The sequence below is a fragment of the Mauremys mutica genome, chromosome 25 (genome assembly GCF_020497125.1).
Source record: "Mauremys mutica isolate MM-2020 ecotype Southern chromosome 25, ASM2049712v1, whole genome shotgun sequence".
Taxonomy (NCBI): Eukaryota; Metazoa; Chordata; order Testudines; family Geoemydidae; genus Mauremys; species Mauremys mutica.
In genome coordinates, this window is record NC_059096.1 from 13,131,223 (window position 1) to 13,155,333 (window position 24,111).

The following is a 24,111-nucleotide window of genomic DNA, read 5'->3' on the forward strand; positions in this document are numbered from 1 at the left end:
CAGCACTATTGCTAATCAGTGGTAAAGGGATAAATACCACAGGAATCTACACAGGTTTGTAGCAGGATATGTTGGCATAAAAGCTGATACGTCCCTTCAGGGTCACTCCAGACTGGAAGCGTTGCAGGCCTCACTGCCTCAGCTAGAGGGTAGCGATGTTCTGCACCAGCCTAAAAGCTGGAAGAAATTGTTTATTTGGCTAATTAGTCCCACTGCTCAGCAGAGATAATGGGGCTTGTTTCTTGTATGGATTTGCTTCTAATTTCCTCTTGTGGGACTTGTTCTGGTATTGGGTGGTGGGATGGTGCCCCAGCCCGATTGCATACATGCAGAGCTAGTCCCTGCATGTCACTGGGTTTTGCCCCAGGCTCAGAAATGTCACTAGAGCAGAGGAACAATCATCAAGGAACTGGTAGGATGACATCCAGGGTCCCCTGCCTAGAATTTCCAGCTTGCAAGGAAAGCATCCTGCCAACTCTGCTCACAGTCAGCAAGTCCCTGTCTGGGCAGGGGGCTGACTCAACAGATCTAACTTGTGACAGGGCTGGGGCGTTCCAGATCTAACTCAAACTCTCTGCGTCCTGAGAGGTGGGAGGAGACACTGGAGAAGGTGGAGGCAGCAGGGGTCAGATACAGGTGGGCTGGGAAGCATCCATGCTGCCAGAGGAGGGAGCTGGCAGGTCAAGAGATAGGGGTTCAGTGTTGCACTTCAAGGTCTTCCCAACCTGTAAAACAATCCGACTCCATTGAACTGTTAACAGTAGAATATGCAGCACTGAGCGGGGTGCTGGCCATGACTGCACTGAGGGCTGCCCAGGGGAATAAAGAAATAATACAAGGTCAGATGGCTTGAGCCCCACCCCCAAACTAGAAGCAACCTTGCTCTCTCCATGTGGTCTGACAGGGCATCCTACTGCAACATGGCCTCTGCTGGGCATGTCTGTGCAGAGGCCAAATGGCTTCCACAGCAGATCTAGCAAGAGTCCCATCCATGGCTTTCCTGCTGCACTGGTAACCTGAGCTGTGCTATAGTCTCTGGTCCAACATGCTGAAGGTCGGGTGGACTGTAGGTGTCCCTGGCAGACTTAGTCCCATAGGGCAGAGCCTCAGGGTTCAAAAGCCACTTGCTGCTGCCCAAGAGAACATGTCCTTTTCCAAAGGACATCTGCAGTGAAGAGCCTGTGGTGGAGAAGGGAACCTTGGGGCTCTGAGGAATCCTCTCCTGGGAAGGTTGAACCTATTGCCTCTCCCTGGAGGTCTGTAGTCTGGGGTGGCAGTGATGTTTCAGGGTGCCAGGGACACCGTGCATGATAACATGGAGAATCTGTTCCCTGCCCCTTTAAAACAAGCTGGTCCACCTGCCTGGCTGCTCAGGAGCTTTTGGTCTAAATGCTGTTTGGCTTGTGTCTTCTGCAGGCTCTGATGAGCAGGGGGAAGGAGCTGCTGCAGAAGGCCATGAGGAACCAGGTGAGCAGCACAGTGATGGGCTTCCCCTCTAGGCAGGTAGGTGCGTGGCATTCCTGAGCAGAGCCGCTTGGGGAGCGGTGCAGAGACTTGGCCCATCGCTAGACACCGCCTGGGCTGTTGCGAGTACAAGTCCTCCATTCAGAAATGCAGTAGCTATATTACTGTTGCCCTAATGACCCAACGCGTATGACTGCATTGCCGTGGCAGTGCTGCAGTATAGACGCTTCCTGCATCAACAGACGGGGGTTTTCTGTCAATATAGATAACCCACCTCTCCAAACTCGGTCAATGGAAGACCGCAGTGGGGTTCATATGCCGCACAGGGTGTGAAATCTTTCACAGCCCTGAGTGATGTAGCTAGGTTGACCTGAGGCTTTTAGGTGCAGACCAGGCCTATAAGAGCATTGCAGAGGCATCAGGAGACCTAGCAATAACCTAGGGAGCACTGAGTCCACGGGTGACATGGACTTGGTTAGCCACATAGCCTGGCTGCGGAGTTGGGAGAGGCTTTGCCGTTAGCGCTTATGCTGAAAGGTTTCTGATCCCTCAGTAACGAACATGGCATTGATGCTTAACTAAAAGGCTCACACTACAGCCGACTTAGTCTAGCTCATGCTTCCAGCTCTGAATCTGGATAAGAACATTTCTCCTCTTCCCTGCACCATGTGCCCTAGGACTCAGAAATGCCAACTTGATCTGTCAATTTGCAGATCCCCTCTGGGGCAGGGAGCTGGCCCAGGATTGAGCTTTCTGAAATGGCAAAGGTAGAAGTGGGATCTCAAAAATCCCATCTTTACAGCAAGATAGCTCTTGGCTCTAGTCTTGAAAAGAGCAAGCTGGCAACTCTTATACCAAGATGATCTTAGCTACCACTGATTTCTGGTCAGTCAAGATGGGCTAGAAAACTGCTCCTGAGCAGTGGGATTGCAGCCTTTCCGCTAGGGAAGCCATGGTTTCTAACTCTAGAAGTTCTCAAAATGGCATCTGCTAAAATCCTGCTGCTGACTTTGGATATAGGACAGGAAAAACTAACATTAATGACTGACTGATGTGACACACAATATAATCTCGTAGCCTGTTGAGGCCGGCAGTCAGACTGAGATGTACAGCCCAGGGTCGAGTGGACATCACTGAGTCTCTCCTCTTGTTTATGCAGGACTCCAGCAGTGGCAGTAGTATCCTTGCCAATGCTCGCTCCTGGGGGGTTCGGATCTTGCATGTGGATGGTATCCTTCTACAGAAACTCTTTATGCTGTGGGGTGGGACTCTGACCTTTAATATCTAGCTTCTGAATCTGTTAAATCAATGACCTGGGGGTTGAATGGCTGGTTATGGGGGGAGCAAGAATTCAACAGTGACTGAGACTTTGCTAGCTTGGGGGAAACAGTCTTCCAAAGAGTCTTCAAAAGTCTGTGTGGGGAACGGGGTGTGGGCTTGGTCAGACCCACCTCTGTTCTTTTCCTAGCAGTCTGACTCTAACCTTCCTCTCCTGATCCAAGGGTTCTAAACACAGGTGCAGAACCTCCACTACCGCGTAGGATCACATCTGGTCTGTATGTCAAATGCACGTCCCTGCTGGATTGATGGTCCTGAAGGCCTCTCTGTAAGCACAGACCACGTTTAGCATCGACAGTGTCAGTGAGCCCTGATCCTGGCATGTAGCGACTCCCACGAGAGCAGCTTGCTGAGATCCTCGGGGAGGGAGTGGAGCACTGGGGATGCCTCTCACTAGCAATGGGGCTGCAGTGCTAGGTCTCTGCCGACCCGTGCTGGACTCAAGCCAACAGCTGAGGCTCTGTACCCTGGGCTTATGCACACCCAGGCCCGTCCAACGCGAGTTTGGAGTTTCTAGGCTAAAGTGGGCTGCAGCTCAGCTTCTGCCTGTTTGTCTAAGGCATGCTGCGCCCTCCTCTGAATCCCCTCTGTAAGGGAAATGCTGCTACGTCTGCCTTGGCTAAAGCTAATGGGAGCTGGTCCAAGAACAGAGATTCCCTCACCCACCCGGTCTCTCAGGACCAACACAGCAGTCAGCTACCTAGGGCTGAAAGCTCTTAGCTCCCACTGTGACCCTTAGAGCCACATTGTAGCACCCAACACACAAGGTTCCCTCTCCCACCTGGCCAGTAGCCCTTGTCCTTATTTCCTCAGTGGAAGGAGGATGTGCAGTACCCCGCTTTCCCAAAGGTGGCAGAAGAGGGCACTAAAGCACTTTGCCTGGTACAGTGGGTAGATCTGTGGAGTTGTATTTCATCCTCCATTGGCTATGGGTGCTGAGGAGTAGCAGTTCCCTCTGTTTCTCTGGACTATAGCTCCTTGACTTCCCACCCCACACAGAAATGATGGCCTGTGTGCAGCAGCTGCTGTTCCGCATGTCGGGAGCAAGGAAGCAGAGTGCGAAGATGATGGTAACTGACCTAAACCTTTTCCCCCCAGTGCAGGGCTTCCGGTAACGAGTGTGTTTTGTCTTCCCTGACTAGCCCAGGATGCAGCCCTCTTACAGCAAAGTCACTTCAGGCCTTGTCTGAACATACAAGGTCAATGCCTGCTCTGGGTTTTGTCCAGGGCCGAGCAGTATTTTTATCAACAATTCCTAGATTCCAAGGCCAGAAGAGATCTTTGTGGTGGTCTTGTCTGACCACCTGTGTAAACAGGCCACAGTACTTCCCCCAAATAATCCCTAGAGCAGATCTTCTAGAAGACATCCAGTCTGGATTTAACAACTGTCAGGAATGGAGCATCCACCACAACTCTGGGTAAACTGTTCGAATGGTTGGTTACTTTCACAGTTAAAAATTTGTGCCTTATTTCTAGTCTGAATTTGTTTAGATTCAACTTCCAGCCACTGGGTGGTGTTGCACCTTTCTCTGCTAGATTGAAGAGCCCGTTATTAAATATTTGTTCCTGGGTAGGTAATTACACTCTCTGCTCAAGTCACCCATTGACCTCTTTAAAATGAATAGATTGAGCTTCTTTCAGTGCAAGGCAGGTTTTCTAATCCTTTAGTCTTGTGGCTCTTCTCTGAATCCTCCCCAGCTTATCAACATCCTTCTTGAATGTTGCAGACACTAGAACTGGTTGCAGTATTCCAGCCGCGGTCGCACCAATGCCAAACAGAGGTAAAATACCCTCTCTCCTCCTAATCGAGATTCCCCTGTTAGATGCATCTAAGGATTAGCCCTCTTGGCCACAGCATCCCCCTGGAGCTCATGTTCAGCTGACTATCCACCATGACCCCCAAATCTTTAATCGCATCTTCCCAGGACAGGCTCTCCCTGGGTAAGTATGACCTACATTCTGTGTTCCTAGATGTATACATTTATGTTTAGCCATATTAAAAACACAGTGTTTGTATGCAGCTTATCAAATGATCCAGATCATGCTGAATCAGTAACCTGCCCTTGTCATTATTTACCACCCCCAATTTTTCTCATCTGCAAACTTTATCAGTGATGACTTATCAATGACCTGGTAGAAAACATAAAAACTGTTAACTAGCATAGGGCCGAGGACTGATCCCTGCAGGACCCCACTAGAAATGCACCTCCTGGAGGATGATTCTGTTTAGTTAGCCAGTTTTAATCCATTTAGTGTGTGCCATGTTAATTTTATATCTAGTTTTTAATCAAAGTATCATGCAGTACCAAGTCAAAGGCCTTACAGAAGTCTGTTACATCAACACTATTACCTCTTTCAACCAATCTTGTAAGCGCAACAAAACCAATCAAGTTTCGTTTCCATAAACGTTCTAGGCGACGATACAAAATCTTTGGTAAAGTTACAGATGACCCAAAGATTGGGGCAGTAAGTAATGAGGAAAGGATACGGTTAATGATTAAATAGTTAAATGATCAGAATCCAACAAAATGCATTTTAATACAGCCAGATGTAAGGTAATACATCTAGGAACCAAGAATCCAGGTTGTACGTACAGGATGGAAGACTGTTTGGGGGAAAGTAGTGACTCCGTGATCGTTGTAGATGTCCCTCAACATGAGATCTGTGTAAAGTGTGGTGAAAAGGAATATCAGGTAGAAATAGGGAAGTGATGGTTTTGTTTTTCTCTTTTAGAACAGGTTAGATACACACCTGTCAGGGATGGTCTGGACTAACTTAATCCTACCTTAGCATGGGACTGGATGATCCCTTCTAGATCCCTTCCAGACCTGCATTACTATGATTGTATGGCATTGGTAAGACAGCTACTAGAACACTGTTTGTTTAGTTCTGGTGTCCACACCTCAAAGATGAGGATATACTGGAGAGAGTTCAAAGGGACCCCACATGATCCAGGTGCTGGAAAAGAAGCCTTGTGGTTTGAGCTTAACTCACTCTATTCGTTTTACTGAAGTGAAAGCTGAAGGGTGAGTTCTCACTGCGCCTAGGCACTGACACATGGACAAGATCTCTGATCATGAGAGGAGCTGGTCAACTCCACCGCCACATGCAGAACAAGACCCATTGGCTGGAAGGTCAAGTTGGACAAATTCCTCCTTGATGTAAGAGGCAGTTTGCCAGCACTGGGGGTGAGTGAACATTGGAACAACTCCATCGGGGAGGTGGTAGACTCACCCTCGCTTGGAGTCTCTAAAGTGAGATTAGAATCTTGCTGCAACATGCTTTAATCCTGCTCTGGGAGCAATGCTGCAGCCAGTGTATGAGGCTGTTTTGTGGTCATGGTGGCCCTTTCTGGTCTTGGAATCTGCGAATCTCTGACCCCTGTTCATCCCCTTCCTTCATGGATTATGGGGGAACAGGAAGCTCTGCACTGCCTCGACATTGGCCTCTGCGTGTTCCTAACACTCGCAGATCAGTAGGACGATGTTGATTGATTATTATCAAATCTCACACTTCAGGGCTTAAGCAGGTTGCCTGCTGAGGTCAGGAAGGAATCCGTTTCCCAGGGCACAATTGGCCGGAGGTATTCTGGGTTTTTTCATCTGCCTCTGAAGCAGTAGTGATTGGTCACAGCTGGTCATGAGACACTGGACAGGGTGGATCAGTGCTCTGAGATGGTGCAGAGAATTTCTCCTCCATTGCCTGGCTGGTGTCTCCTGTTCATATGCTATGGGTCTCATTGATCACTAGCATTGGGGTTGGGAAGGAATGTCCCCCAAGGTCAGACTGGCAAAGATCTTGGGGGGGGGGGGGAGGAGGAGAAGGGGGTTCCACCTTCCTATGCAATGTGGGTCGCATACCTGATCATCTGAGCAGGTCACCTGATCAATTCTCTGCCTGTGGCATGCAACTGTTTAGTCTCCTGAAGGCTGAAATCTTTAGCCTAAAGAGTAATTGGTCTCAATACAGGTGTGTCTAGGGGGTGGGGGTGGTCTGTGATGCCTGGGTGGTCAGACTAGATGATCTGATGGTTCTGGCCTGAAACTCTGATGCTCTTGGTATAGTTAAACCAGTATAACCTAGTCTAGTGGGGATGTAGATACACTGGTAGAAAAGTCCTTTTTCTATGCAGGAAGAGGAGGCACCTCTAGCTCCGTATAACTGAATCCATGCTGGTGCTTTTACTGGTATAACTAGATGTGCTTTTTAAAGCACACCCGAGCTGAAATACTCCTAGCAAGCCAACTTCAGGTGCAGCCCAGGCCTAGTGCTAGGCTGGATGACCAGCTGGGGTCTCGGCCTACAACAGGCCTGGATCCCAGCCAACTTACAGGGGAAAACTCCAGCTTTCTCCACCCGACTTGCAAGGGAGATCAAACGCCAATGCAGTAGACGGTCAGTCTGCCAGCAGGCTTGTGCTAGGGTGGGGGCCGGGTGAGCCCGGCCTTGCTTTAGGAAGGGCCAGTCGTATGAGCTACGCAAACCAAGTGTCTGCCAAACACCAGGGACAATAACTCCTGTATCACAGCAGCCGTGGACTGCCCTAAGGATGAGCGTGCCCTGTGCTGCCATCTCCGCCCCCACTGCTCTGGAATCAGTGTGCTGCTAGTCTTGTCTAGGGCTGGCCCCCATCCTAAACGCTGTCTGTCTTTCTGTCTAGGTGAAGTGTTTCTCAGTGGGGCCAGGAGTCCTTAAAGGTCAGTACAGAAGCTTTGCTCTCAGCTGGTGTGGAGCTGGCTGGGAGAGTTTGTGGAAACGCCTCACTGTGATGTTTCAGCAAAACAACTTGTTCTTGCAAAAACTTCTGTTCCATCAAAGCCATTTACTGTCCAAGCTCAGACAGAAAACTCTTGCCGGGCTCTCCTTGCAGTGCTTTAAAGCTTGCGCAGCATTTTGAAAGCGTAGCTAGGATGCTTCCTGTGTGGCTGGCTTTATGCTCTTGCTTTCAGGCAGGATCTTGTCTCAAATCATGTTAATAATTTGTCCACTTACCGTCTCCTCTGTGCTGAGAGAGACTTTACAACAGGGCTTCTGGAATTGAGTTATGGTAAGAACTGAGCTACTGGGACTTCATTCTCTGAATCCACTGTTGGCTGTGACATGAAGTCTCGAATAACACCTCCCCCGGAGGGGAGAACGTGTTCCCCACATCCCACTCCCTTCTGTTAGCAGAAGGCTGCCATATGCCACTGTGACGCCGATGTAGGACTGACCCTGCCTTAACATGCTGTTGGGGGGGGTGGATTTTTTTTATGTGCTTGGCTCACTACTGCACCGTTCGGATCTGTTGTGTAGGCCACAGCACCGATGGTGTGGCTGTACTTCAGCGATGCTGCTTTACTCGTGGGCTGACCTGGAAGCATGTGGGCTTCGCCCTGCCTCATCCTGCTGGAAAGGGCGCGTTTAAAGGAGCCTTTGCTGCCTTCAAAGCCTTCAGGCTGGAGTCAGGTCTGACTCTTAAACCTCAAAGGCAGCTTTTTTTTAAAGGGTGACCTCCAAAGCTGGGGCAGATAATAGCCCTGTGCCTCTTGCTCCTACATAATGGGACAGATGGCTGGAGAGCTCTAGGAAACCGTCTTTCCTGCTGACAAGACTTCAGTCTTGTCTGGCCTGGAAGAACCTCCAGTGACTGAGAGCTAGTGTGAAGATTGAAAGCTGAACCATTGGGGGTGGGGTTTGTCACTGATAAAACCAGGCCACTCATGTGGGCACCAAATGGTGTTTCCAGTCTGATTTTAGGTCCCTAAATAAGTGGTCTGCCTTCCGAAAGTGCTGAGCACCCAGCAGCTACATGGGGAACAATCTCAGCCTTGTGCTTGAACAGCTACTTCGCTTCAATGACTTAACATCCTGGATAAAAATCTTGGCTCAAACCTGCTCCGAGGCCTCTTGGGCGCCCTAGCAGGGATGGTCAGACTTGATGTTCTCGATCTCCCAATGCTGGGGGGGTCTCCACCTCTCAGGCCCATCATAAAGAATCAGACTCCAGTCTCCTTTGTGGCCTTGGTGCATTTGACACTTCAAAAGTACTTGGAGCTGCTCCTGTGCTTTCTCAGTTGGCCAAATCCTCCTCCTCAAGTGCAACACTGAGCACCTTGGCACAGCCTGGAACACACCAGGTTACTTGCCTTGTGCGGCCCACGTATCAGGAAGGCACAGCCCTAAATCCTGCTTGTGGGAATAATCAGCCTGCTGCCCATAATCAGCCTGCTGCTGAGGCTGAGTTCAGCTCTGCTCTTCTCTTCCCCCCCCCCGCGCACCTCCCCCCCCAGCGCCCACCTGGCGTGGAGTGCACCTCCCCCCCAGCGCACACCTGGCGTGGAGTGCATTCTGACAACCGCCACGCTTTGGCTCTCAGCCTGACCACAGCTTGGGCCCTTATGACCAGAACTAACTACCTTTGCTTGCTCATCTGCAGCAGCTTTTAACTCTTCGCTGTCCATTAAATCTTCTCTAGGCTTCACCGTCCCCACCAAGGTTCTGAATGCAGATCGTATGTTTTGCCTTCTAAATGGCTGGCTGCCGTGCAAGTTGTCCATTGAAATATCCGCATCCTTAGCGACTCTGGCAAACGGATCTTGAGTCTTGTTTCAGGATTTCTTAGCACCCAGAAGTGTTATAAATATTTGGGGGGCGGGGGCAGACAAACTTTAGATTTTGGAGCCCAGTTCTGTGTAGCCAGGGTTTGGGGGATGGGATGGGGTGTGCATTGCCCAGGCCAGCCGCTAACTACGAAATTCTCCTTCTAGTGGGAAGCCTGAAGCCCCCGTTTCTGAAGATTGAGGACCAGAGCAGGTGAATGAGCCATTTCAATCTGACCCTTCTTTTAACTTTGTGGCCAAACTTTGCACTCCTGGCTGACGGGCTGGGAGGAGTCCCTGTGGCAGATGTTCCCTCCCCTCTTACCTTTGTAACCCTCTGAGCCCCTCATTGACAAGTGAGTTGCGGCTGCACTTCTAGCCCTGGGGAAGAAGGGTAAGTGCGGTGCAGAAATGTAGCCTAGGTTGCCCTGTGTGCACCATGGGGTGGCAGTACTGGGCAGAGGCCTAGGCTCCGGTTCCAGCTCAGCCAGATTCCCTGTGTGACCGTGGACAAGCCCCTTCATCGCTCTGGCTGCAGCTCTTGTGTCAAGTGTCAGAGGGGCAGCCGTGTTCGTCTGGCTCTGTAAAAGCAGCAGAGCCCTGTGGCATCTTAGAGACTAACAGACGTATTGGAGCACGAGCTTTCGGGGGTGAATCCCCACTTCTTGTGTGGTGTTCCCCCAGTGTAGTTAGGTTGTGAACTCCATGGGCAGGGCCTGTCTGTGTTCAGCAGCCACCACAAAGGGCTCTGATCTCTGGGTCTCTGTGCTGCCGAAGTAACCTGCAGAATTGCAGCCTTCCAAGCCAGGGGGATTCCTGCCACTTGCTGCGCTGCCTTTGTCCCTGTAGTAACAGACGTGACTAGCCCTGGGACGTAGCAAATGTTACAGGCCTGTGATGTTTATGATGGACTTTTCTTACTAGACAACAGTTGTTTCTGGGGTGTGGCTCATTGTGCAGCTAAGTAATACAATCCTTTAGAGCAATGGTCTCCAAACTTGTTTTTCTGGCAACCTGGTTGAAGCAAATTGATCCCCACAACCCAATGGAGCTGGGGATGAGCCCTTCCCACACCCCAAGCCCCTCAAGGCTGGGACAGAGGGTTGGCTTGGGGCCCAGAATGGGGGGTTGGGGTGCAGGGCCCTGGGCTAGGGGATTTGGGGTGCAGGAGGGGGGGCTTAGGGCTGGGGCAGGGGATTGGGGCTCAGGCTTATCTCCAGCAGCTCCCAGTCTGCAGCACAGCTGGGGTGCAGAGGCAGGCTTCCCACCTGTCCTGGCACTGTGGACCACGCTGCACCCTGGAAGCAGCTAGCAGCAGGTCTGGCTCCTAGGCAGAGGCATGCAAGAGGCTCCGTGCAGCTCTCGCCACAGGCACTGCATCCCTGGCTCCCATTGGCCAGGAGTGCGGAGACAATGCTCGGGGCAGGGCGCCGAGCCCCATGGGGTGCCCCACCCCACGCCCAGCCTAGGAGCTGGACCTGCTGCTGGCTGCTTCTGGGCACAGCGCGGTGTCGGAACAGGTAGGGAGTAGCCTGTCTCATCCAGGCAGCACCATCGATGGGACTCTTAATGGCCCGGTCGGGGGTGCTGACAGAGCCGCCGCGACCCAGTGCCTTCCATTCTGCAACCCCGTACTGGGTTTAAAGCCACAGTTTGAAAACTGCCGCTTTAGAGAGGCGTGGGAAACAGCAGCATCCAGAACTCGAGTGCCAAGTACCCTTTGAAGTAAAGGTCTCAAGGGGCACTGCCAAGCAGCTGCAGGACCAGCTGTTAGGTCCGGGAGTGATATGTAACAAAGCCCAAAGAGCAGACGGTGGATTCTCAAGTATCGGCAGGTTTTGGGTAGAACCTTCCGTGCGGTGCAAGAAGCTCCACCCCAATGCTGGTGAGAGCGTAAGAGTGAAATGGGTTGGCAAGTGTGAGCTCCTTGGGCCAGGAGCCATCTTGGTTCTGTGTTTATGCAGGGCCTAGTGCAGTGGGGCCAGGTTCATGACGGCCCATGGGTTCCTCCGCAACACAGATAATAGCCAGCACCAGTTTCTAATGTCCCCGGCTTGGGGTGTAATGCAATCCAAGCTCAGGCGTGAGGAGCGCTAGGGCTCTGTGCTATCCGCTTAATCTCAGGTGCTGGTAACAGGCATTTCTAGCTGAGACAGTGTCCCTCAAAGATCTTCACAAACTGCTGATTGCGCCCTGTCCTCTGGGCCCAGTCCGGTTTCCCACATGGGCTGGGAGGGTGCAGGGAGAAGGCTGCCTTGGGATTCACTGTCCCAAAGGCCTTGTCCTACACTTGGAAAAATCAAGTACATAGCTGCCCACTGGCGCACCTCCACCCGTGGTAGCACTAGCTGGAGCCATGGGCTGCAGGATGCTCATGGAATTACCAGTCTCCTTTGGGGCTAGGCAGCAGACACCTGCCCTGTGGCCTCCACCGGTGGTGGTGCCCCTCCTGTGCAGCTGCTGTCTGCCCTGGGGGAGAAATGAATTGTCCAGTGCTGCTCATGTTGCAGTCAAGGGGGCCCTTCATGGAAGCAAAGGCTGGATCTGTCCATGGGTATGGAAGTGAGGGAGCTGGTGAAATGGGGGGCAGAGGTTGGAGCTGCCCTGGGAGTAAGCACAGGTCTCTGGAGCTGAGCCCTCGGCCTGCAGCTCAGCCCACCTTCTCTGAGCAAGCAGGGGGACTTGAGGGCTCTGTAGGAAGCTGCCTGCCCCAGCAGTCTCCCAAGGAAGAGTCTCTGGGCCAAATCAAGGCCTGATGTAAACATGCTGAATCCTGAAACTACTCCAGGGCTCCACTCATCTCAATCTAACAGGGGAAACAGGAACATAGAATGGCCACACTGGGTCAGACCCAAGGTCCATCTAGCCCAGTGTCCTGTCTTCCAACAGTGGCCAATGCCAGGTGCCCCAGAGGGAATGAACAGACCAGGGAATCACCAAGTGATCCATCCCCTGTCGCCCATTCCCAGCTTCTGGCAGTCAGAGGCTAGGGACACCATCCCTGCCCAGCCTGGCTAATAGCCATTGATGGACCTATTCTCCATGAACTTATCTAGTTCATTTTTGAACCCTGTTTATAGTCTTCACAACATCCTCTGGCAAGGAGATCTACAGGGTGACTGCGTTGTGTGAAGAAATACTTCCTTTTGTTCGTTTTTCAAACCAGCCTATTAATTTCATATAAATCCAAGCTGGAGGGGATGGGGGACCAAGCCCCTGTGCTTGGATGAAGACTCAGGGAAGAGGTGTGGGGAATCCTGTAGTAGCCCAGGTAAGTGAGAACTGGGTCAGAATGGGTCACGGCCATGCCTAACGTCTGACACTGATGGTTCTTGCAGGAAATTCCGGCCCTTCCATCACCAATTCAAGAGCTTCCCTCACCTGAACTTCCTGGCACCAAACAGATCCAGCCCATTTGAGCCTCTGAAGACCCCCTCAAGCTCCTGCAGAGTCAGGTAGGTGGTGCAAGCAGCAAGGGAGCATGGCGGTTACAGCCCCACTGCTGCCTTGGAGCCATTGGCATCCCAGACTCCCTGTGGTCACCAGAGACTCCCAGCTCCTTTGCATGGGGCAAGAGACTCTCTCCTGAGCTGTTTTGTTCCATGGCTCAGCTGATCAGAGCTAATCTGAGCTGTGACTTTGTTCCAGGTCAGAAATCTGCCAACTGGCTGAAAAGGGCCCCTGGCTGGCAGGTGGCCTCGCCATCCCCAGACCTTGCTGTGCCGATGGCTTGTGCCAGAGCCTGTGTTTCACAAAGACTCCTCTGGGGCGGGGCATTAAGTGAGTCTGTGTGACCCAGCTGCAGCCCTCATGTGACTCCTGAGCACTCTGGGGCTTGCTGCTGCTCCTCCTTTGCCAGCTTTCTGTGGAGGGGTCCACAGGACTGTCCAGGGTCCCCTTCTCATCTCCTCCTGCACTTACCTCTAGCTAATCTCAGCCACAAACCAGCTTAGCTTTGCTGACAACACATGGACTTTCCTCTCTGCACCAGCCCTGTCTCCTGTCAGCCTCCCTCTCTCTCCTTCTCATGGGTGTCAAGCCATCTGCTCAAGCTCAACATGGCTAAAACTGATCTCTTAATCCCTCCCCCCATCCTTCCTGCTACCTCCTTTCTCATTGGGCTGAGCAGTGCCATGGTACAAGGCACTGGTGAGACCTCATCTGGAACACTGGTCACTTATGTTCATGAAGGGTGAATTCAGACCAGAACAGGTGCAGAGAAGAGCCACTAGGATGACCAGGGGAATGGAGAGCTGACCTTGTGAGAGGGGATTGGCTTGTTTAGCCTAGCAAGAGGGCTCAGGTGGGGTATGATTGGTCTCTGATTACATTGGGGATGAAGAGCTGTTGAAGCTGAAGGACAATGTTGGCACAAGAAGAAATGAGGACAAACTAGCTGTGAACACATTCAGGCTGGAAATGAGATTTCTAACCAGCAGAACGGTGAGATTCTGGAACAGCCTCCCCCCCCCCCCCCCCAGGAGCGCTTGGGGCAAACAACAAGCCCTTGGGCCACTTCCAGCATGTGTTCCTATAAACCCAGGCTTCAGGGACCCAGCTGGTTCCCTGCAGGGGTCAGTGTCACATTGCAGGACGCAGTGTTCTCACTGTCTGCCCTGGAACCTGTTGCCTTGCTGGTGTAGCTCACAGAAAGTGCATGCCCTGAGTGTCTGTCTGCTGGAGAGTGCTGGGTCAGCAGCCTGACAGCAGCATTATGTGAATGCCATCAGCCTGGGTTACTACCTGCAGGGTGACCCCAACGCACTCCCAGTCCTAAATGTTCCCAAACCATGTGCTCTCTACAGCCACCCCTCACCTGGACCATTCAGAGACAGAATATGGTTCGTTTGTTCCTTTCACGATATACGCACACCACAGCTTATTAACTGGGCGTTAAGTTCACCTTTCCCTTTAAATGTGGCACTGAGTTTGTCATAAAAATGGAATGTACTTGATTTCACTTAATCCTACGTATATTTTGTTAATAAGTTTAAATAATGAAGGTAGAAAGAGTTGCAAGTAAAACACAATGAAATATACTTCTGAAGGCCTAAAACTTAATCTAGCGAGATACAGGCTTTCAAGATGGCTTCTCTTACCAGTCATCTTCCCCGCCGTGGCTGAAGTTCACAAGGGTACAAGGTGCTGGCCTCCCTTGTCTGCTTAGACAAAGATCTTTCACCTAAGACAACTTCTCACCTCTATTCAGTTCCAGTGACTTCACGTGCCAAACCCGCACCGCCGCCCCCCCCTCCCCCCCCAGCTTGCGAGGGCTCTGGCCTCTTGTTTGTCTAGTGATGGATGCCAACGGTGGCTTCAGTCCTTGCTTAGGTCAATGACCTTGTTTCAAGAAGCAGGATGATCTGCTGTTCTTCCCTTCCTGTGGGCTTCCCATCCCCCTTTGAGTTCTAGGAAAAGCAGCTTCCACTGTCTGATTCCTCTGTGCTTAATGTACATAGGAGACAGGTAGAAGGCTGTGACATCACCTCCTGTCTGGGCAGACTGTACATCCTAGTATCAGTGAGTATCCATAATTCCTCATCCAGTGCTAATACAGCCCGGTCAGTGATATTGATCACCAGTCAGTTGCTGTCAGAAGAGGCCTCATTCAATACACTTGTAGTAGAGTAATGTTGTACACTAGCAGCTGCTTATCACTGGAGGTTCAGCCCCTGTCTTTAGAGCCCAGGGAGCCTTTGCAGTGGATTCCTCTGGAAAAGGTGAAACCCAGGCCAAGCATCTGTCTCTGGCTGGGAATAGATGCCATGCTGCTCTCTCTCCCTTCCCCCCCCCGTCAGTGTGAGGTTTGCCTCTGCCCCTTGTCAGCTTGGTGGGGGTATGTAAAGGGGACTCTCATCCCTATGTTTGGGACAGACCTGGCACACCTCCCCAACCCACCCCTGGTTCACACACATTCTGATGACTCCATGACTCTCCATAACTGTCACATGGAGACATCACACAAGAATGTTAATGGCCACCGAGTTATTGGTACCTTGCAAGGCCTATTTTGTGCAAAGATATTACAGTGGCGTGTAGGCTGCTTTCGGTCACAGTCAGGAATTGTGGGTTTACCTCCCTCTGAAGCCTCAGGATGGCCGAGGCTGGGCTGGGACACTGGCTGGGGAGCGCCAGGGCTCGGGGTGGCACTGGGCGTTTTCTCTCTCTCAGGGGCTTGGCTGGTGGGTCTAGCTCAAAGCTCAGGGTCTGACCGAGCGCTGTGTGGGGGCTGGGGCAGGAATTGTCCCCAGATCAGGTTGGTGGTGAGCTTGGGGGTTTCGCCTTCACTTGCAGCGTGGGGTGGGGGTCACTGGCCAGGATTGTCTGGGGCCTGTCACTTCATCATTCCCCTGCCATGGCAAGGGCCCTGGCGCCCCTCGGCCTGTGGCACAGCACAGCCCAGTGTTCTGAGAGCTGTGACCCATTGGGTTCAGTGTGCGGGGCTGGGGGGGGCTGGGGTCCTGCCTACATACAAGGTCAGACTCACTGAGCTGGGGGTCCCTGCTGCCTTCGACTCTGGCTTGATCAGTATGGACAGCCCCACTGTCCTGTCCCTCAGTGAGGCCTGTAACCCAGACACCAGCTTCAACTCGGACCTCCCTCTAGGTCCTTGCACCCAGGCTGTGTCAATGGTACCAGTTCTTTGTGCAGAACATCCCTAAGGTCCGGCCTCTCCTATCCATCCACACACCTAGAGCTCCCAAGGGCACCAATTCACCAAGGGCAAGTCATGCCTGACTAACCTAATTGCTTTCTATGAGAAGATAACTGAGTCTGTGGATGAGGGGAAAGCAGTGGATGTGTTATTCCTTGACTTTAGCAAAGCTTTTGATATGGTCTCCCACAGTATTCTTGCCAGCAAGTTAAAGTAGTATGGGCTGGATGAATAGACTATAAGGTGGATAGAAAGCTGGCTAGATCGTCGGTCTCAATGGGTAGTGATCAATGGCTCCATGTCTAGTTGGCAGCCAGTATCAAGCGGAGTGCCCCAGGGGTCGGTCCTGGGGCCGATTTTGTTCAATATCTTCATTAAAAATCTGGAGGATGGCGTGGACTGAACTCTCAGCAAGTTTGCAGGTGACACTAAACTTGGAGGAGTGCTAGACATGCTGGAGGGTAGGGATAGGATACAGAGGGACCTAGACAAATTAGAGGATTGGGCTAAAAGAAACCTGATGAAGTTTAACAAGGACAAGTGCAGAGTCCTGCACTTAGGACGGAAGAATCCCATGCACTGCTACAGACTAGGGACCGAATGGCTAGGAAGCAGTTCTGCAGAAAAGGACCTAGGGGTTACCGTGGATGAGAAGCTGGATATGAGTCGACAGTGTTCCCTTGTTGCCAAGAAGGCTAACGGCATTTTGGGCTGTATAAGTAGGGGCATTGCCAGCAGATCGAGGGACATGACCATTCCCCTCTATTCGACATTGGTGAGGGCTCATCTGGATACTGTGTCCAGTTTTGGGCCCCACACTACAAGAAGGATGAGGAAAAATTGAGAGTCTAGCAGAGGGCAACAAAAATGATTTATGAGGAGAGGCTGAGGGAACTGGAATTGTTTAGTCTGCAGAAGGGAAGAATGAGGGGGGATTTGATAGCTGCTTTCAACTACCTGAAAGGGGGTTCCAAAGAGGGTGGATTGAGACTGTTCTCAGTGGTAGACAGAACAAGGAGCAATGGTCTCAAGTTGCAGTGCGAGAGGTCTTGGTTGGATATTAGGAAACACTGTTTCACTAGGAGGGTGGTGAAGCACTGGAATGGGTTCCCTAGGGAGGGGGTGGAATCTCCTTCCTTAGAGGTTTTTAAGGTCAGGCTTGACAAAGCCCTGGCTGGGATGATTTAGTTGGGGTTGGTCCTGCTTTGAGCAGGGGGTTGGACTAGATACCTCCTGAGGTCCCTTCCAACCCTGATCTTCTATGATTCTATGATTACCATCTTGCCTCTCGATTACTGCAGCCTCCTTCTGTCTGGCCTGGACACGTGCGTCTCTCGTATCCGAAACGCTGCTGCAGAGGTTGTTCTCGTCCACTGTCTTGACCATATCCCGTCTTGTGTCCTTCCACTGACTCCTCCTTCTGTCACCTCAGACATAAGCTGCTTGTCTTCACTCTCCAGGCCCTGCGTGGCCCATCCCCACCCTACCTCTCACCTCTCCTTGGCTATGAAGAGGTCGCCTCCAGCCTCTGATCAGCCCAGCAATGCTAGCCTCCTTCGCCCCTTTGTGCTGCTTCTCTGCTGCCTCTTGCGCTTGGGAGGAGCTCCCTGTAGATCTCCCACAGCTGCCTCACTATTCGCCTTCAGATCCCACCTCAACTCCCCTTTGCCGCAGTGCCTGTGCAGACCCGACCACAGTCAGGCTGCTGGTGTGCAGAGACCACGGCCTGTCACGCTGAGCAGCGTTCTTGCAGCGTCGTCGTACTCCCCATCTCATACTTAATACTGTCTGCCCCTCGGGGCAGAGGCCATCATCTTGTTTGTACCACACCTAGCACAGCCGATTGCTAGGCATGGGGTAATGCAGATATCTAGCCCTGTACTGTGTCCTTGCAGAGCCCCCGAGGGCTGTCTGACGCACAGCGAGAGAGAGGGGAGCCCTCGGTCCAGCCCAGCCGCCGTGCCCAAGAGGAGGAAGGGGTTTTGTGAATGCTGCCAGGAGACCTTCGGGGAGCTGCAGATGGTAAGGGCTCCGCTGGCATCTAAGCAGGCCTTGGGCTGCCTCAGTCTCCCCTGCCCGTGGCTCAAGGCAGCGCCTCTGCAGACCTGCCCAACGCAGGCTTGTCCAATGGGGAAGCTGCTGATCTCACAGGTGTGGCCTTGGCGCCATGGTGCTCAGGTGGATTCTGCCGCTCCTCTGACCTGTCTCAGTGGAGCAGCCCAAGTCCATTGGGAGCTGGGAGTGTGCCATGCTGGGGGGCAGTCGTGCCCCTGGCCCAGGGGGAGCCTGGAGTGCTGGCACTGGTACCCATCCCAGCTGCTGGGGGCGGCACTGCTCTTGCCCCATACTTGTCTGTCTTGGCCCTGGGGTGTTCCTGGCACCATAGCCCTGTGCAGCCTGGTGGGCAGTGGCTGGCACCTGTTGCACGAAGGGGTCGAGCAGCTCCCAGATCTGTTCCCCTTGGCCCCACAGCCTGTCCTCGAGGGCCCCTCGCCTTCCCCAGCAGCTGCCATCCAGCTACCGCCGGAGCAAGCAGCTGCTGCTGCTCCCTGGCCCTCCCCCCAGCACTGCAGCCCACTCTCATGCCTGCTGCTGCCGGAGGGAGGTGCTAGCCCCACGCTCCCCTTGCTCTCTGTTCCAGCACCTCCAGAGCCCCCGGCACAGGCGGTTCGCGCTGGACGCCTCTCAGTATGCAGCTGTGGATCACGTCATCGCCCAGCTCACCAACGACTTTGCCGAGATCCCAGCCTGGTCCTCGCCCCCCAGGTAACACACACAGAGCTTGCTGCCCTGGGGCTTGAGGGTCCTGATCAGAGGGGGTTAAAATCCACAGCCAGTCAGCTGCTCAGTGACCTGTCAGGCGGGCAGTTCTGGTGGAGGGGCCTTGCTTCCCTTGGCAGTGCAGGGTCAGGGTGTCCAGGGCAGGCAGGCTGGCTCCTTCCCCTGCTGCACCCTCAAAGACACGAGCCGCTCTGGGCTCCTGTTGCCCTGGGGCTGTTCTCTGGGGAATTTCCCAGACCCCTCTCGTGCCTTTACCCAAGAGTGACTCAGCTCCTGTGACGCAGGGCCCCTCACTGCCCAAAATATACATCTGCTCCTCCGTCCCCCTCGCGTCTCTCTGGGGCTGGGTCAGGCTGCCCCGCTCAGCGAGCCGGTGACCCCGGTGAGCTTCCCTCCTGGGCTGGAGTTCTGCACAGCTGTATTTCAAGCCCGTGCCCCTCCCGGGCTCTCTCCCAGTCTACTCTGCCTCATCTCCCGAGCAGAGGGGCTTCACCGCCAGGGTCGGCTCCAGGCCCCAGCACGCCAAGCGCGTGCTTAGGGCGGCAAGCCGCGGGGGGCGCTCTGCCAGCGCCGTGAGGGTGGCAGGCAGGCTGCCCTCGGCGGCTTGCCTGCGGAAGGTCCGCTCGTCCCACGGCTTCGGCGGACCTCCCGCAGGCATGAGCCGCGGGACCAGCGGACCCGCCGGAGGCAAGCCGCGGATGGCAGCCTGCCTGCCGTGCTTGGGGCAGCAGAATTCCTAGAACCGCCCCTGTTCACTACCCCATCCCTGCACAAATCGTGCTGACTGCCTGCTGGGGCACTGCACAGCCCTGGCCTCTGGTCCATGCAAGAGGCTCCCGTTTTAAATGAGACGCTTTCTCTCCCAGGGTGCCCTACTCTCCTGTGGCCGACGACCAACTTTGTGGCTCTCAAGCAAAGGCCGTGGAAGGCCTGGGCGCACCAGCTGCAGAGCTGGGACGGAAGCACCAGCTGGCCAGGAAGGACAAAGCAGAGCTGCGTCTCAGTGCGGTGGCTGTGCTGGGCGGGGAATGCTCCATGGGCCCAGAGGAGATGCCAAAGGAGGTCAGCAAGCTCTCTCCTGCTCCAGAATTGCCAGCTGGGCACCCCCTGCTGGGGCCACGGGCGGAGATGCTGCGAGCCAGGCCATCTGCTAGCACAGGGCCAGCTGGGGGGGCCCGTGCTTGGTGTCGGAACACAGACCGGTCCGCCATTGGCAGCAGCCCCCACAGCACTGTTGTCTTGGCTACTGCTCCAGATCTCAGCCAGCGGACCCAGGCCAGCGGTGGATTGACTGGAGAGGCAGCTGCTTGCTCCCCTGAACTTGTTCCCCAGGATGCGCTCGAGCCCCTGAGTCACCCCCTGGGAGCATCACCCTGCTCCAGGAAACGCAAACTCTCCGACAGGCCTCACCCGCGGCCGGAAAAGAAGCCGAGGATACGGCTGAGCAGCGACCCCCTGCCGCTGGAGAAGCAGCCAGGCTCGGAGAGCTGCAGCTCAGTTCATCGGGGTGTGGGGCTGGCTGCAGAGGGGGCTGCTGGCACTACTCCATCTGGTGCTCCTGGAGCAGAGCTCTGCAGCTTCCCTGCCTCCGTGATGCCTCAGGACAGTGCCCGTGTGCGGCCAGAGCCTCCCGAGCCAGTTCCCATGGCTATAGACGGCACCGAGGCTACCCTGGCAAGCACAGCCGCTCCGCGGGGCGGGGGGAGAGGGACTCCAGGCCTGCAAGAGGGGCAGCCTACAGAGAAGGCCCCGGAGCCTCCCAGCTGTGGGGCTGGCTCTGGCCTTGAGCTGCAATCGCCTGCCTGGGACAAGGCCAGCTGTTCTGCAGCCCAGCCGGCCCTCCCACACCTGCCAGTCCCCCAGGCCAGGCGCTTGCGCTGTACTGGGGTAGCTGACGGTGCACTGCCCAAGCCACCTAACAGCACAGACCTGGGCGAAAGCATCCTCCAGCCTGCCCCTTGCAGCACCCACGCTGGCCCGGATCCGGGGCCATCACCCTCTTCTTCCGAGTCGGACTGGGACGTCCAGCTGCTCCGCTCACTGGACACAGTGCAGGGCCCCAGGAACCGGCCGGTAGACCTGGAGCTGCTCCGGAGGACCTGCATCAACGTCCGAGACAGCGGCTACGAGTCCCATCTCTACTCGGTCCTGAAGCAGAAGTCCGAGCTGGACTGGGCCGGCAGAGATGAGCAGAGCTGTCGGAACTGTCGCGCGGAAACGGAAGGAGCCCCTTTCGCTGTGTTTGAGGCCTGCCTGGGTGGCTGGACCAGCTAGCCACTCGCTGCGCAGACCCCTTCAGTACTAGGGCTCACCCCCCCCCCCAGCTCGGCTGCAGAGATGGCTCTGGCAAACCACCTTCCCCGCGGCCAGCAGAAGGCACAAGCCTGGCTGGAGACAGTCTGTGGGCACTGGAATAAGTACAGCGATCGTTACTGGCTGCAAGTGGAGGGTGGGGCTGAGCCTGGAGGCTTCGGGCAAGACTTATCTTGGTTCACTTGCTCATGGGGCTCGGCCACAGGAAGGGCTCTCCAGCAGGGCAGTGCTAGCCCTGGCTTCCCGTGGGGCCAGACCACTGGGCCTGGCCAGGCCTTGACCAGCAGGGGCCTGGCTCTCCTCTCCCCTCAGTGGAGTGACCAGGAAGCAGACTCCCTTGCCTAGACTAGACTGGACCATGTGTTCAGCTGCTCCACAGTGGCTTTTTAAGGGCCTGCTGCATTTCATTAGCACTGCTCATGCAGGCACCTCCTGTGCTCCCGATCACCCTCTGCAGCCTGGCCCTGGCGGAGGGAGACGTGAGCACTTAGTTCCCTTAGCCAGTGGCCTGGCCTGGCCTGACCTCGCTGGCAAGTGTGCAGCTAGCTGATGCCAGAGTCGGTGGCGGAGGGAAGCGCCCCTAGTCTGATCTGCAGACCGAGCAGGGGGTGTCTCCCCTCTTCCCATGCAGCAGGCAGGCAATGCTGCCGTTCTCTCGCCCAGAAAGAGCTGCTGTCGTCTGGAAGTGACTCTGCTCCGAGCTCCCGACAGCGTTCTCTGCTCTTTCTGCATCTCCCTGGCCCCTTCCCCCCATTAACTGCACCACAAGTAGGAAGTGAGCTGCTCTCTGGATCGATTCCTCTTCCTGCTTTAGCTTCTGCTCTGTTCCATGGGGCCACGGCTCCACTGGCCATTGCAGATAATTGGTGTTTCAAACTTCCTGCTTGTTTTAGAAACAAATTAAAACTAAAATAAACTTGAGTGTAACAATCCAGTGTGAGACTCTGCTTCCCCGTGCGGCTGCCTGGGCGTTATGTTAACCTGGCTGTTTGTTCCTTCCCCTGTGCGAGGCCCAGGAGAGCCAGTCTGGGGCTCTGCAGGAGGGGAGTCCAGCCCCTGCCCACAAAGGTGGATAGCTGGGAGCCTGTGGCCTCGCTGGGCTGGAGCACCGCTCGGGGGTGGGGGGGGCGGTCTGGGTCCAAACATGCTGTCGTGCAGGGGCTTGGTCTTCTCCAAGGAGGCAGGCTCAGGTACATCCAGCCCCTGCCCTCCAGCCTTCACCTGTGGGAAGGGGCTGGGCTTTCGGGAGCCCTTCTGGGCAGGTGCACTGGCAGGACTTCCCTATCGGAGCCAGGCCCTTCCTCCCGCTTTGCCGAGGGTGAAGGTCGGCTGCACTGGGAAGACTGGCCTGACTAATGAGGCCTGGCCTGTTGTGAAAGGAGCAAACCCCCCAGCTCTGCCCACCGGAGCAGGAGGCAGTTCCTCTGCTACCACCAATAGCAGCATCACAGCATCCAAGCAGCTGCCCTCATGCCAAGGCCTCCTTGGCAGAGCCTTGGCATGAGGGCGGCTGCTTGGATGTTGTGATCTCCTGCAGCTGGGGAGGATGGAAGGGCCGAGGGAGCCTGTGGGCGCAGCCTTGCCTGTGCCTGTCAGGAATTGCGGGGGGAGGGGGGTGTCCCTGTGGCTCCGGGGGCTGCCTCGCTCTGAGAGGCCTGGCCAAGCCAGCCCCCGCCCCTGCCCCTGCTTGTGCGGGAGGTACTGAGGGGCCAGGGAAGCAGCAGTGCAGGGTGTGCTTGGCTGCTCCCCATCTCTCCAGCTAGGCGCGTGCTGGGTGACTGTCCCGCTCGCCTGGCAGCGAGTGGTGTGGACGGTGCCCCCAGGGTGCCTCCAGCTCATGTGCCCAGTCCTGGAGCAATGGGGGCAAGGCAGGGCCCTTGCTCGCAGGAGCACGGCTCCGGACTCAGGAAGGAGGGTGTTTAGGGCTCTGGGGACACCCCCCGCCCTTACTAGGTATCTGAAATGCAGCCCAGTGTCCTGCTCTCTGGGTCTGCTGCTCAGCCAGGAGCTGTGGCTCAGGTGCTCCTGCTGGCAGAGGCTGGGGGTGGCAGAGCTCCACCCCTGCTGCTCGCAGGCCCAGGAGAGGTGCTGAGAACCCGGAGGGCCTCAAAGCCTGAGGCCCTGGTAGCTCTTGGCCCTTTGCACCCTTCCCCTAGCTGAGAAACTGTCCTACTAGGCCCTTCCCTCCGCTGCTCGTGGCTGCCGTGCTGCGTGCACACGGCCCCCTGAAGCGGCATCTCCATCCCCCCTCATGCTGACACCCCTTGCACAGGGTGAGACCGGCTGTGTGCCCCACCTCCCTGCTCAGAGGCTAGGGGCCCCGCCCCTGCCATCCCAGTTACCTCGGGGAACAAGCTTGTTCCCAGAGCCTCGATGCCGCAGCCCCTGTGCCAGCTGGCTCGCCTGGGCCCCCGCAGGCAAGGCAGCTGGAGCATCAGATGCTCTGAGGGCAGTGCCAGTAGCTGAGGGCAGTGCCAGCCCCCTGGTTGGTGCAGGCCTGGCTACTCGTTCGTATCTCAAAGGGATCCCTCCTGCCTTGTGTCCTGTTAATTGTTGCCTGCAGGGCTGCTGGCTTTTTGGAGCCTTGTTACTGAGTCTGAGGAGAGGATGGGCCTCTGTGAGCAGGGGTCAGGCTAGACTGCACTGCCCACTTAAAGGCCCCTACCTGATCCCCCATGCAGCAGGGGCAGCTGCTGCGGATGCCGGGGCAGGGGCCTTAGGGTTGACAGGAGGGGACTGATGCCTAGAATTCCACATCCCTGGCAGGGAGGACGCTCTAGGGAGCGGTGGGGTGGTGCAGAGGCAAGGATTCAAGAGGCCTGGATTCCGTATCCAGTTCTTCCTGACAGGCAGCTGGGGACAAATTTTCCAAAGTGCTTATGTCCAAATCCTGACTTGAACATGCAGTGACGTGTCTGCATGCGTACGTGGCCCGCAGCGACGTGTCTGCATGCCCACACCTGTATGCACTCACACTGC

At 55.0% G+C, this 24,111-nt stretch overlaps 1 protein-coding gene across 11 annotated transcripts in view; it reads left to right on the plus strand.

Annotated features, from left to right (window-relative positions):
• The window catches only part of DBF4B (DBF4 zinc finger B), a 26,096-nt gene extending 4,037 nt beyond the window's left edge, over positions 1-22,059 (plus strand). For 9 of the 11 annotated variants that reach the window (XM_044999351.1, XM_044999348.1, XM_044999355.1 and 6 more), the window contains 9 exons: positions 1,417-1,503; positions 2,624-2,693; positions 3,802-3,872; positions 7,463-7,499; positions 9,552-9,597; positions 12,722-12,838; positions 17,934-18,060; positions 18,680-18,804; positions 19,686-22,059. In XM_044999351.1, the coding sequence (XP_044855286.1) occupies positions 1,417-1,503; positions 2,624-2,693; positions 3,802-3,872; positions 7,463-7,499; positions 9,552-9,597; positions 12,722-12,838; positions 17,934-18,060; positions 18,680-18,804; positions 19,686-21,093 (2,088 nt within the window). In that variant the 3' untranslated portion in view covers positions 21,094-22,059. The remainder of the gene's footprint in view (positions 1-1,416; positions 1,504-2,623; positions 2,694-3,801; positions 3,873-7,462; positions 7,500-9,551; positions 9,598-12,721; positions 12,839-17,933; positions 18,061-18,679; positions 18,805-19,685) is intronic. The other 2 variants (XM_044999349.1, XM_044999359.1) reach the window with 2 other exon arrangements.
• The last annotated feature ends 2,052 nt before the right edge of the window (positions 22,060-24,111 follow it).